General features: G+C 44.1%; 1 protein-coding gene across 6 annotated transcripts in view; it reads left to right on the plus strand.

Moving 5' to 3' along the window:
- Positions 1-12,761, plus strand: part of KANSL1 (KAT8 regulatory NSL complex subunit 1) — a 170,555-nt gene that overhangs the window by 127,819 nt on the left and 29,975 nt on the right. For 5 of the 6 annotated variants that reach the window (XM_059726857.1, XM_019500938.2, XM_014609193.3 and 2 more), the window contains one exon: positions 7,998-8,102. The exons of the other annotated variant lie outside the window; for it this stretch is intronic. In XM_059726857.1, the coding sequence (XP_059582840.1) occupies positions 7,998-8,102 (105 nt within the window). The remainder of the gene's footprint in view (positions 1-7,997; positions 8,103-12,761) is intronic. 6 annotated transcript variants of the gene reach the window in all.

The following is a 12,761-nucleotide window of genomic DNA, read 5'->3' on the forward strand; positions in this document are numbered from 1 at the left end:
GCCAGGGCTGCTCTAGTCTCTTCCCAGTGGCTGTGCTTGGGCTGGGTGGGGCAGGCAGCAGCAGTGTGGGGGGGCTCCAGGGAAGTATGGGGTGGCTCTAGCCCCTTCCCAGCACAACCACCTGCCCTGAGCCGCCCCCTGGATGAGCTACTGGCTCTGTCCCATACCCCGCCCCACCCCAGCTGGGCAGCACCTGCCTCAGGCCTAGGCCCACTCACCATGGAAACCTCAATCTGTGTTGTGTTTCTTCTTTCCCTCCTGCCCCTTCCCCCTTGCTGTCCAAGCTGCTGGGCTGCATATCAGCAGTCAGATCAGTATCGGCCAATATGGCTGGTCAATGATCGGCCATCGGTATCGGCCCAAAATATCTGTATTGGTGCACTCCTAATCTGAAATGCTTTTGAACCGTTCTAGGATGAAGTATGCCATCTCTTATCCTTTCGGCTGAGGGGTAGATTAGAGGAAAAGGGGCACTGTAGGCATACATATGAAAGGTACATATAACTATCTGAACAGGTACTAGAACTGTCTAGAATAGTGCTTTTACTAGTCCAGGTATTTATGCAGTGCAGAGACCCTGTACATGTGGCAGGCATTATATCTGAGGTGGAGTTCACACACAGCTTGACACGTTTAGAACCTCTTCTGATTGAGAGACTTTTGACACAGTCAGGTGGGTTATCCTCTGCTTCACTCTGGAAGTTCGGTGTCACCTTGTAACGTCTCTCAGACCCCATTAAAGCTCTCGATGGAAGGGTGGTGCACTTCTTGGCATGAAATCAAAGCCCAATTTTTTCGCTCCCATTGGGTCGTAAGAGTTGGTCCCTTTTGCACCACCTCAAAGGCAATCCCAGCGGGTAAAATAGTGGATCTGTTCTGCAGGCAGTCAGAATGCACTGGAGGCAGGAAAGAGGACAGACAACTTCCTTGCCCTTTCAGGAGGTGGGACAAAGGAAAGAGCCCAAGGTTGGCACTGGTGGAAATGCTAACACTTTTCCTCTTCTCTGCTAGAGGGAGGTAGGGGGTGCTTGCCAGCACATAGTTTCTGGACCTTGTCAGTATGTCTCCTCTCCATATCTCTTATATGTACTTTCAGGTAGCAGGCTTAAGTTTTGGGGGGTAGCAGGCTTTTGGTGATATGGGCATTGAGCAAGCTACTTAGATGATGATTCTCTCTGATCTTATTCAAATGTTAAAAGAGGGAAATTTAATGATAGTATTGTTACTTGTTGATCTCAGTGCTTTACAGAAGAGGGAAAAAAAGAAAACCTAGTTCAATGTAAGCTAAATGCTGTACACTTGTTGATAGGGTTTTGCGTGTTGCACTTATTTGGCATATTACATTTGTTTTGCAGAATTTGAGTTGCCTGTGTACAGGTCAATATGGCTGCTTTCAGTCATGACTATTTATAGTGTTTTTGTGACATCTTTGCTGTGTTCAGGATCACAAAGCATATGCTGCATAATGAGACTAGCCAGCTCTGAGCATTAGAGACAGCATTCATGAGCTTTTTGACTGCTTCTGCCCACTGATTGCTGTGTGATCTCAGTAGATTTATTTCATATCCCACTTGTGTCCTGGTGTACACGCTTTAACCTCTGGTCTTTGGTTCCTCGGAGCTCAAGCATTTTTATTGCTGCTACTCTTGTCTGTTTCCTTCAGCTATGATCTGAGAGCTCCCATGGACACAACTGTAAGATGCCCTGGGATTTTTATCTTTATTTTACTAGATTTCCTTTTCCATCTTTTCCCATTTCCACAGAGCTGAATACCAGCATGTCTCATAGCACATTTCTGTATAGAACTGACAAGCTTTTTTTAAGACTTAAAATTCACAAGACGCTTTATCACTTTTAAATATAAAATGTAAAAGTGTGGTTTGCTGCTGCAAACAGTTCATTAATGTTTAGAGACTACAAAATATTGGCAAGAATTTATCTGACTGGTTGCTTGAAGTTTTAAGGTGGTAGGAATAGAATCATTCAGTGGACTGAAGGGATTAGAATAAGGTTCTTCTTTAAATAAAAATTAAACTTTCTGGCAAGTGAAATCATAAACCTGCCATGAAACTTTGCTGTCTCAAAACAACTTGTAGTTTTATATTCTTAAGTGAACTATGCCACCAAATGAAAACCGTTTAAATGATCCTGCGTGTGAAATAGTTTCATAGTTGGAAGGGACCTGAGCAGATCATCAAGTCCGAACCCCTGCCGTGGCAGGAAAGAGTACTGGGGTCAAACAACCCTGACAAGGTGTTCATCCAGCCTCCTCTTAAAGACCCCCAGGGTATAGGAGCCAGCACCACTTCTCTTGGAAGTTGGTTCCAGATCCTAGCTGCCCTGGCAGTGAAGTAGCGCCTCCTGATGTCTAGTCTAAATCTACCCTCTGCCAGCTTGTGACCATTATTTCTTGTTACTCCTCACTCCTGGTAGTGCTCAGGGGAACAGGGATTCTCCCAATGCCTTCTGGTCAATGTTGTTGTCGTTGTGTTGTTGAACGCAGAGTGATTTTAAAGTCTGTTCTAAATTTTCAAGTGGCTCAAATATATTGTCTCATTCAGGACCTGTCTGTGTTCATCTTTGGCACGCAGAGTCAAGGAAGGCTGGTCTGCATTACAAGAAATCTCAAAACCCAAGCCTGACTTAATTGCAAATGTTTATACCACATCTATGATGGACACAACAAGCAAATTGAAGTAGATTATTAAATCCTTCACCAGGGATTAATTGCTTTATGTTTAAACCCACCAATATTAGGGTGCTGAAATGAAGGGGAGTGGAGGGGGGAAAGGAAAGAGTTCAAATGAACTTGAGAAAACAAAAAATCACCGTTCTTACTAACATGAGGTGGTAAGAGAAATATTTAGATTAGGGTGCCCAACCTCTGGCCCATGTGCCAGATGTGGCTTGTGGAGCCATTGCATCTGGCTTGTGGGGCTTCCCATGGTTGGGGGAGCAGTGGCACTTAATACAGACACCTGTCCCCTAGCAAATTTTCAAACCCCAAGCCCTGCACTGCTGATTGCAGCTGGGCCATGCTCCCTCCCCAGCGTCTAGATTTGGGCCAGGCCATTCCTCCCCCATTCCATGGGGTTGGGTTGGGGTCAGGCCACACACCCTTCCCCCATGGGGCCAAGTCACGCCCCTTCTTCCCCCCTGGGGTCAGATTGGGCCCAGTCTGTGCCCTTTACTCTGCCCCCTAGCCATGAGACCAAGTCACTCCATTTTTCCCCTGCAGGGCCAAAACATGCCCCCTTTACCCTGTGGAGCTGGGTTGCAGTTGAGCTGCCTTCCCTCCCTCATTTGTGTCCAGATGGTATCCACTGTACTGGCCCTGGTTCTGGATCAGGACCACGGGTGTGATCTGATCCATGGACAGACAGGGCACTGCCCATGAGGCCTGCCTGCTAGGGAAAAAGGTTGCGCACCACTGATGTAGGTGAGGGCAACCAGTGTCTCAGCGAATATTTTGTTAAAATGAATGATTCAGTGTCCAAAAAGAGAATCATGCAACATTTATTTCTAAGTTAAGGAGTCCACCTGAGAATGAGGTCTCTTGCTCTGATAACAAAGGAACTTCTCAAGTGAAAGCATTTTAAATTAATGTATGCATGTTTTGCTACTATAAGCAGTTCCTTTAAACAACACAGGGATTCTGCAAACACCATCAGGTCCTGTATATCTGTTTGGAAAAATGCAAACTTGATACCCCAGTAATGCATGGTGAAGACCACCACTTGGAGCCAACTACCCTAAGCATGTTGAAATTTTTACTGAGCACAAGAGTAACTTTGAATTCATAGCTATGCATTTTGCACAGTGAGGAATTCCAGTAAGAGATTTAAGATTACACAAGTAATTAAGGAGGTTTTGGAGGGATTTGATAGATTACATTCAGCTGCTACCACTTTTTGTGGTCCCTGTGGAAATCCGATTTGACCTGGAATTGTGTAAGGACAGTATTGAAGAGTGATTCTGAGAAGCTCTTACTACTTGAAAATAACATTGTCTGGGTAGATTGATCATTAATTGGGCCTAGAAGAAAAGAAGACTAAAACATGGCTGCTCAAAGAAGTCCCAAGTTCCTTCTTTTTCTTACTGCATTTAAAATTGAAACTCTAGACTTTTTTCACAGATATATATTTTGAATAAGAGTGCATTGTCCTCTTCCATCACAGTAGTATGCAACTGGAAGACATGACAGTGCAGTTCAGATGATCAGTATTTAAATCTGCATTGCTGCTTTAGCCAATTCAACATTTGGTTGTTTTTTCAGCACATTTGTATTGAATTCCTAGGACTATTTTGGTAGGCCAGTGTTTTTTAAACTTGTTAGATTTGAGTTACCCCCTTAAAGTTTCAGTTCTTGGTTTTCACTTGTTGTTTTGACTGGACAAACAGTGGAGCAATTCTTCAGTTGCAAAGATCTCAGAAAGATCACAGCAGATCAGTGTTTTTGATGCTGTGGATTTTTATTTAAAATCTCTGGTTTTATCTTGTAAATCATATTTGCATACCTGTTGTTTACGTCATCTCTGTTCTTTGGTTTCCATATTTGAGTTTATTTCTTCGGAAAGGAGGTATGCTGATTTTAAATATGAATTGGTGCCTACTTTTGTGGACTTGGATCCAAATTCATGCTCATTCTAGACAGATGACGTACTGTATCTGTTCTCTCTCGTTCTCCTCCCCACCCCGATCTTCTTTGTATACATGCTGCCCCTCTTTGAAACTTCTAATTTGGAGAAACCTACATTGTGCGTAGGGCTAATAATAGTTACTAGGAGGAACTTCTAGTTAGAAAAAGTAATTAATAGTTTTTCACATAAATATTTTCTGCTGAAAGGTGGGACGTCAGTGGATTGTACTTAGACATTTTCTTTGAATGTGAATACGTTATAGAGTAGGCCCTGTGCAAGGAACTCAGTCTGAGGCTCTGGACCTTTCTTGGTACATTTCTGCATGCTGCTGCCACCCCTCTACCCATTTTTCTCTTAACAGATCATTTATATAGGGCTATGACACCAGGCTTCTCAGAGGTGTATGGTTGGTTTCCAGTTAATTCCTTAATGAAATAACTTCTTTGCTGTACAGGTTTTATCATCTGAGTTGTTCGGGAGTATTGGGTTAGGCAGGAATATTCAAGCTTCTTGTCCTGTATAAGTGCTTAGCATGTTTGTGGGCACTGCTTAAAAAGTTACTATATCCCTGCCAGCATTCATATAAATCTTCTTTCTCCTTTTACAGGGCAGTTGAACTGTAATGGCAGGGATTAGAAAGCCTGACTAATTTTACTATGAAGATTAAATCATTAAGGTTTAAAAGTCTTAAGTATCTGTCTGTCCTAACAAAAACAAAACAAAAGAAGTCTTCTGCGCCCCCCCCCCCCCCCCCCATTAACAAAAAAACAACCCCAGCAACCATCCAAAGAAAGAATCCCATCTTGATTATGGAACTCATACAGGTTTACAGTGAAAGACTTGCAGTGAATTCCCAAAGGCTAATTCAGGGTGTTGTCCCTAGAGAAAGAATGAATTGGATGACAATAGCAATGCAGCTCCTATGTGAAAGCATGAAAAAACAGGAGGCTTTCAAAGTTACAAAGGAAGGGTGTTTTTAAGCATCACACTTATTTTAAAATGGAATATCTCCTCCTCTCCCCTGCATCCCACATGGTGAGCTGCATTTGTGGAGCTTTTCCATATGTCATCAAATTGGAGCTCCTGTGGTGAAGTATCAATAAAATGGCAGATCCCCTTGGGTTGGGGGGGGTGCATTATAAATTGAGTGCTATAAAATATCTAAGATGTTGGAGCCAGTTACTGTAGCTTTCCTTGTACTTGCAGAACAATTCTGTGTATCCTCTTGCTGCTGCTTCCTTTTTGGTGACTCATGATGCACTGAAGATGAAACCCCTCTGTAACCTTGCCTTTTTCCTTACCTTGAATTCTTCCCCACTCTTATCTGAGCAAAATAAAACACCGTTCTTTCCAGGAGTGTCAGAAAGGGGAGAGTTCCTATGATTTTCCAACTCGGCTTTCACATTAACTAGTCTTCCTCCTATTCCAGGTTCATGTCAAGAAAAATAAAAAGCACACTGATATCTGAATATGACCTACCTCTTCACTCCCTGAGAATCAGCCTCAGATGATGAGTTGCTTGGGTTCAGAGATGTTGGAAAAGGAAGCTAAAACACTGTTTAATAAGTTATAAGATTCCAGCACCATTCTTGTGGTGCAGCCCACTGTAGCCCTCCCGAGCCTCCCCTTTCTCTGCCCAGTACTTCAGAAACCAGTCAGTTGACATCTGCCCTGGAAACTAACTTAGTTGTCTTCAGAGCAATACAGAAAGATTGAGATTGTATAAGACCAGTGCACTTCTGTCTTCTTCCATGTTTCCATCGCTTCCTAGAAACCTCACTGGACCTATTGTGACTAGAGGCACACTGATGCATCAATCCAGTACTGGATCAGCACCAATATAAAGAAAATTGCCTACATCAGAAATCAGCCTGATGTGGTTGATGTGGCTGATTAAATGCCTGTGTGTGTGCGCAGCTGGTAATTCTGCTGGCAGGCTGCAGCTGTGGGCTGGGGCTAGGGCAGTACCAGGCTCTTCTTGGCGGGGGCTGGGTTGCACTGTGCTCAGGACAGGAGGCGGTGGCACTGGGAGGGGGGACTATGGGGGGCTAAGCTACAGCAAAATTTGGGATGGCTACAGGCCACCTGCTGCTGCCCGCCGCAGCGCCGCCACCCCCCTCCTCCCCCCCTCCCCGTGCGCGTGGGAAGAGCCTGGTGCGGCCCTCAGTGTCATGCACCTTGTGCAGATCCTGGGGGCACACGTCCATCCCCCCCCCCAAGGGTGCATGCAGCAGAAGGAGGTGCTTCTCCCTCCCCACGCCCCCCAGACAAGCTGCATCTCTGCCCCATACCCTGTTCCACCCTAGCTAGGCAACCTCTACCCTAGCCCCACTCCCTCCCTTACTTCAGGGGGCATTGCTAACTTTGGTTGAGACGGATCAAAAACAAAACAATAGCTGTACAACATAGTCTTGGCTTGAAGGATTTCCATGTATGTACTCCTATCTCCAACACCTTCACAAGCTTTGCTGTCCTTCTGTTGTCCTTGCTGCTGCTCCTTCCTAGGTTTTATCCTTTTGTCTGGCTTTTTTTCTTGTTACCATGTTAAGTGAGTTGCATCCAGTGAGCCTTTAGCATACAGGAGATGGGGTCATCTTTATGAACCTTCCACCTCTTCTCACCTGTAACCCCTTCCTTTCCAGTTCTTAACATTTCTTTTCTCTTTCCCCCTACAAATAATATTTTGCTTGCTCAGTCGGTCATGTTCAATTATTAGCTCTAGCATTAAAGTAAATCCCATTTGTGGGGTAAAATTTGAAAAATGGGCTAAAACATGTTGGCACCCTGATTTAAAAAGAAAAAAGCATGTTGCCTTGCTCTGCTGGATATATGGCAGTAGCTGTTGGTTATTTAAAGTGGTAGTGTCTTTCTTTATTGAACTTTTTGAATGCAGCTGTTTGTGAATCTGCTCAGAGTTCTTAGCTGGCTGTGAGTTGTTCAGCCTGCCTTTGCAAGTTGTCACCGTACTTTGGCTTTTCCTTTGGCTTGTCATGGTGGCTGTTCTTCTTTGTACTGCTTGTTACAAGGGGAGTTCTACTCCTCACCACTGAAAATACTCTTTTTGGGTTTTCATACAGGTGTGGTTAGACAGCTTTTTATCAGTCTCGCCTCATCAGTCCAGTTAACTACAAAGATGTGATCTGCTTTTGGTCCCTACCAGTTCAACTTAAATAACAGGAAAAGCCAGGTGACTGGCATTCTCTTTGGCATCCTTTTGAACAGTGTTGTAGGACCACAGATCACTCTCTCTAGTGCGTTTTGTTTTTAGAAAGTAATATGGGATACAGAGCTCCCTATTGAAACTGAAGAAGATAGCCAGTATCTTAAAGTCATTCTTACTGGATTTCTTCTTTTTAGGGGTTGATAGCCCTTGGTGAAGCATCACCTCCAGATCCTGCAGCAGATGATGCATCCCATTCCCTTAGTGCCGAAGTTAAACTGGAGCCTGGGATAGACAGACTGGTAAGTGCTAAAGATGCACCCAGCTACTATAGATTTGTTAGTTGAATGTAGCCTGGCAGACAGGTCTTTGGACCACATCTGTACTAGTATTAGCTCCTAGTTCACAGGCTGCCTGAAGTGATGCCACAGTGAGATTTGATGGAGAATTGCTATGAGTGCAAAATGGAAGGTTTGGTGGCGAGGATCTACTAAATACAGTATTTTGGATGTGTTGCAGTACAGGTTTCCTCTGAGGCATCTTCCTGATAAATTGTAAACTTTGTTCAGTAATCATCACCAACTAAATTTTCCTTTTAACAAATGTCTCAAATTTCATGCCCTTCGTATTTGTGCTGGAGTGTCGCATTTTGTAAATGGGAATAGATAATAGTATGAAGTTTATAGATGGAAGCCATAGCAAGTGAGTAACCATATTTATTATTTAACACAGCAGGGTAGGGGACAAACCAGTGACTGCCTCACACTGCATAAAGAGCTAGGTAGCTGCATTAGTCTGAAGTCAGGAAGAAGGCAAGGTAGATTTGTACCTTATAGGAACCCAGGTAAGGCTGCTGGGTTTGGCACAGGTGTTGGCCCAGTCTCCCCTGTCCTACCTAGAATGATTTGGTGTGTGCCAGAGCACGCATGCATGGGCATGCCCTGGGGCAAAAACCAGTGGCACAGATGTGCTGTTTCTATTTCTGCCACAGCAGATGCATGCCCCTGCACTTGCACATTCATCTGGACATGACCCATGAGTCTCATACAGATTTGACTTTTAACTTTTGCCCATGACTGGTAAAAACAAAACAAAACATATTTTTACTGTACTTACTTGTCTTTAATGTGCATTGAAGTTTCCAGCAGCTGTTTTTGGAGGAAAAGTGTGTTGTATGTGAGAAAATCTGGTAAGTTAGTTAAAATTTTTCTCTCATTGAGCAAGTATTTCCACTTGCATGAGGCCACAGATTTCAAACCAACAGCCAGCATGATTTGGAGGACATTTTTTTTTATGGATGAACATTACATTACCCAATGGATTTTATTTCCTACAGTTTTAGAATCCCAAAACAGGAAATTCACAGTTACTTTGACCTGTTATGAGAAGAATTAATGGTTCTTTCTCAGGCTGGGTATCTTTCTTATAATGGACAGCAATACCAAATTACTGAAATTCTAAACTATAAAGGTCAGATGGTGTTACAAGTACCCATTGTATTAAATTCTCACCTTCTGAGACCAGGTTTCAAATGTGTTGGAATCTTTTAAATTGTTACAGTCCCTAACTGGCAGGTCATATAACACTAAACTAATTTGCCTCAATTAACCAGCTTTGCTCTGGACAATGAGCACAGTTACACTGTGGAGGGGGGGATGTGGCAAGCAGCCACACGCAAAGCCGGTGGCAGGGGGAATCACTAGCACTAGGCAGGCCCTGCAGGAGGAGTTGTGGCCACTCTGCAGGGCCCCCCGAAGTGCGGGGCCCAGGGCAGTCGTCCTGATTCACCCCCACCTCCCAGGGACAGCCCTGCATGTGTGGTTTACCATGTAAGGTTTACCTTGTAAACTTTGTCAAATTCACTGCAGTGTCCTTCAGATCTCTCCTTTTAAAACTCTTCTCTGAGCTACCATTTTAAAAAAAAAAAAAAAATCAAGTGTTTAGTCAGCTTGTGTATTTGTACCACTGCTTATCATGCTGTTTATAATCATTTAATTGTTATCTTATTTCCCCATGTGCTTTCATCTCTTTGCTCAAATTGTAAGCTCGTTCGGACAGAGTCTTGGTTCATGCAGCATTAGCACAATGGGGTCCTGATCCCTTGTTGGTATAACGCCATCACAAATACTGGTTGCTAGGGAATAGTGAATAATACCGCTTTTTTGCGTGGAGCAGGTATATGGTGTCACCATGGGAGCCTGTATCCAAGCCATGATGTCTTCTCTTGTATCAACTTCATATCTGGCAGGGGAAAAAAATCATTCTGGTAGGGGTGTCTCCTGACAATAACTTCTCACCTATTACTTGCTTTTGTGAGCCCCTTTCTCAGCCTCCCATCTCTGGTGTAATTCTGAGCTGGCTGCTAGTTGGAGAAAATGCTGAGGGCATCAGCAACAGGAAATACTGCCTTCAGGCACCAAGTAGTTATACTCCCCTGTGGCCCTGTTCATGTGCCTAATTAGTTTTGTTCATACAGGGTGGGGTGATGAGTCAGGAAGAGGCTTGGCTTGCACAAAGCCAGACAGTGAGCGTGGAGTACGTTCTGGTTATATCGGCAGACAAGGTTTCTTGGGTGAATTTGATATCTTTTATTAGACCAACCCAAATAGTTGGCGAATAGTTATTAAACAAGCTTTCGGGTTCAAAAACCCTTTGTCTGGTTATATCAGAACTTATTAGAAAGACGCCTTTCATCAGGTACCCTCATCAGGGTCCCCATGAAGGTTACCATCTAGCATTTTTGTTCAGCCTGGGTTCCAAAGCTGTGAATTATAGCATGCCTACAGCTGTCTGGAATGGTGTCTTTGATGCCATGTTCTTGTTGCATCGTAAGCTGGAGAAGGAAGGGAGATGGGTGATAGGAAGGGAGATGGATGGGTGCAAGGGAAGAGTGGATCCATTGCAAATGTCTTCAGTTTTGGGAGGTTGAGGGTTTCTCTCCATTCAGAGGTATCTCCTGTATCCTGTGTATATGGCCACTAGGTCTTCCATCAGGTGTTGAATGCTGGGAATGGGGGATGTTGTGTGATCAGATCCTTGGGCACTAAACATGATGTATGAAATGGGGCCAATAATCCTTTAAACTGCCACTGTGGTGAGGGGCAGGGTGGTTTACACAGAAAACCTAAATATGTAGGTATTTCAATGCTGCTGAGTGCAGCATTGACTATTTTGTTTGAAAACACAAAATAAGTTATGCCTGCAGTAGTGACTGTTAAGTCATTGGTAAGCCTGTTCATTATTACTTTTACTGTTGAGTTCATGCTTTTTAAAATTTATTAGACTCTCTCTTCTGTAGTGCAGGATTATGATCTAGAGTTAATTCTTGAGAGGGATGCTTCTGGCCTTTTCTCTAAACCTTTTTAGGTTATTTGAGATGCTGAGGTGTGCCCCTTCCTTGCTAGGAAGAGGAGGATGATACTTTGAGACTTTCTAGGTGATGCGCTACTGTGGAGGAAGGGATTTGTCCCCAGCAGCAGCAGAAGTTTCAAAATCCAAGCCAACTGAGGAATGATCTAAACAAAAAGAAGAGTTTTCTAAGGTCCTGTAGTCCTGGCAGAATAGGTTTTATCCCCCTTTAAAAGTTTTAAAAATGGATTAATTCCATCCTTTTTAGGGTTTGCTAGAAAATCATCCCTGCATTTTTAGGCACCTCCTCTCCTGGGCTCCAGCCTGTTCTAGGGTCTCCGTGCCATGTCGCCAAGGGGTAGGTAGACAAGGGCAGCCTTTGCTAGCTCTGCTCCCTACAGTCTAGACCCTTCTTGTGGAAACACTTTGCAGTCTAGGAAGGGACAGTAAGTGGTGGCTGCTGCTTCATGTCCTGTTTGCATCTCAAATGTATGATAACTTATACCAGAGGCAGTTACATTCAGTTAGATTAATGCTGGAAATGCATGTTGCCTTTGTGCTGCAATAACAAGTTTTTATGGTGGCACAAAGGCCAAGTGGACTTCTGGCAAGGGTCTGTGCCCACTAGCAAAGGGCTGTGCCCCTTGTCACAACCACAAAGTTTGGGCATTTGTGGTGTGACAGGAGGTAGTAATTTGTGCCTCTTTCACATTATAGCAAGAGAGTGCAGGCAGCCCAGAGCTTCCCACACTTGGGGAGGTTGCTTCCAAGGCTTGAGAAGCCAAGTCCGTAGACTTTCTGGGTTTCCCCCCTTAGAGACATACCCTGGAAATTCCCACAATCAGTGGGTGGAGCTGCAGGCCGTGTTGTTTCACTGGGTGTTTCACCCAGTGAAGCGAATCGGCTGTGCCAGGACTCATTTCTGCACAGCTGATCCACTTCACTTGGCAATCAATGTCTGTTTATACCCTAAGAAAACAGGGAACAAAAGTGAAGTTTCCAGCCGCAGATTGTGTAACTGTTCCAGACTGGCAACAAGCCTGAGAACAAAATGGCTATGTTACTCTTCTGTGATCTCACAGAGGTCCACGCATTTTAAAGGTGAATGCAGGAAATAAAGAGCTTTGGCAACAAAGCTGTCTTCCCACCTTGTGCTCAGTGGAAAGGAGCAGTCATGCTTCTTGCTTGGAGGAAGTTCTGTTTTTGGACCCCACCCTCATTCCTCTCGCTCGTCAGCAGCTCATTCCTTCCATTGCTGGGAGTGAACTACTGGATCGACTGAATCAGTGCCAGCTACTTTTTGGTAGCTTCTGGAGAGACTTCAGCACAGATGCAGCCTTAGAGTTCATGGAATTGATTTAAAAAAAAAAAAAAAAGACAGGGATATTTTAAGAGGGAGGTGGTAGGAGACCAGTCAGTGAGAGGGGAATGGGTTGTTTCCCAGAGAAAAATCCCCCCCAATAGCTTCATATGAATACTGTTCCCTTCCAAGACCTACAACTGGGAAGCACTTGTACCAGAGTCTCTAGGGAACAAAATCATCCAAGAAAGGAGGAAAATCTATAGTGATCTGCAGAAATTTGTCGTGACCAGGAAGTGCCTCATCTCCACAG

This window comes from Alligator mississippiensis, chromosome 4 (genome assembly GCF_030867095.1).
Source record: "Alligator mississippiensis isolate rAllMis1 chromosome 4, rAllMis1, whole genome shotgun sequence".
In the NCBI taxonomy this organism is placed as follows: Eukaryota; Metazoa; Chordata; order Crocodylia; family Alligatoridae; genus Alligator; species Alligator mississippiensis.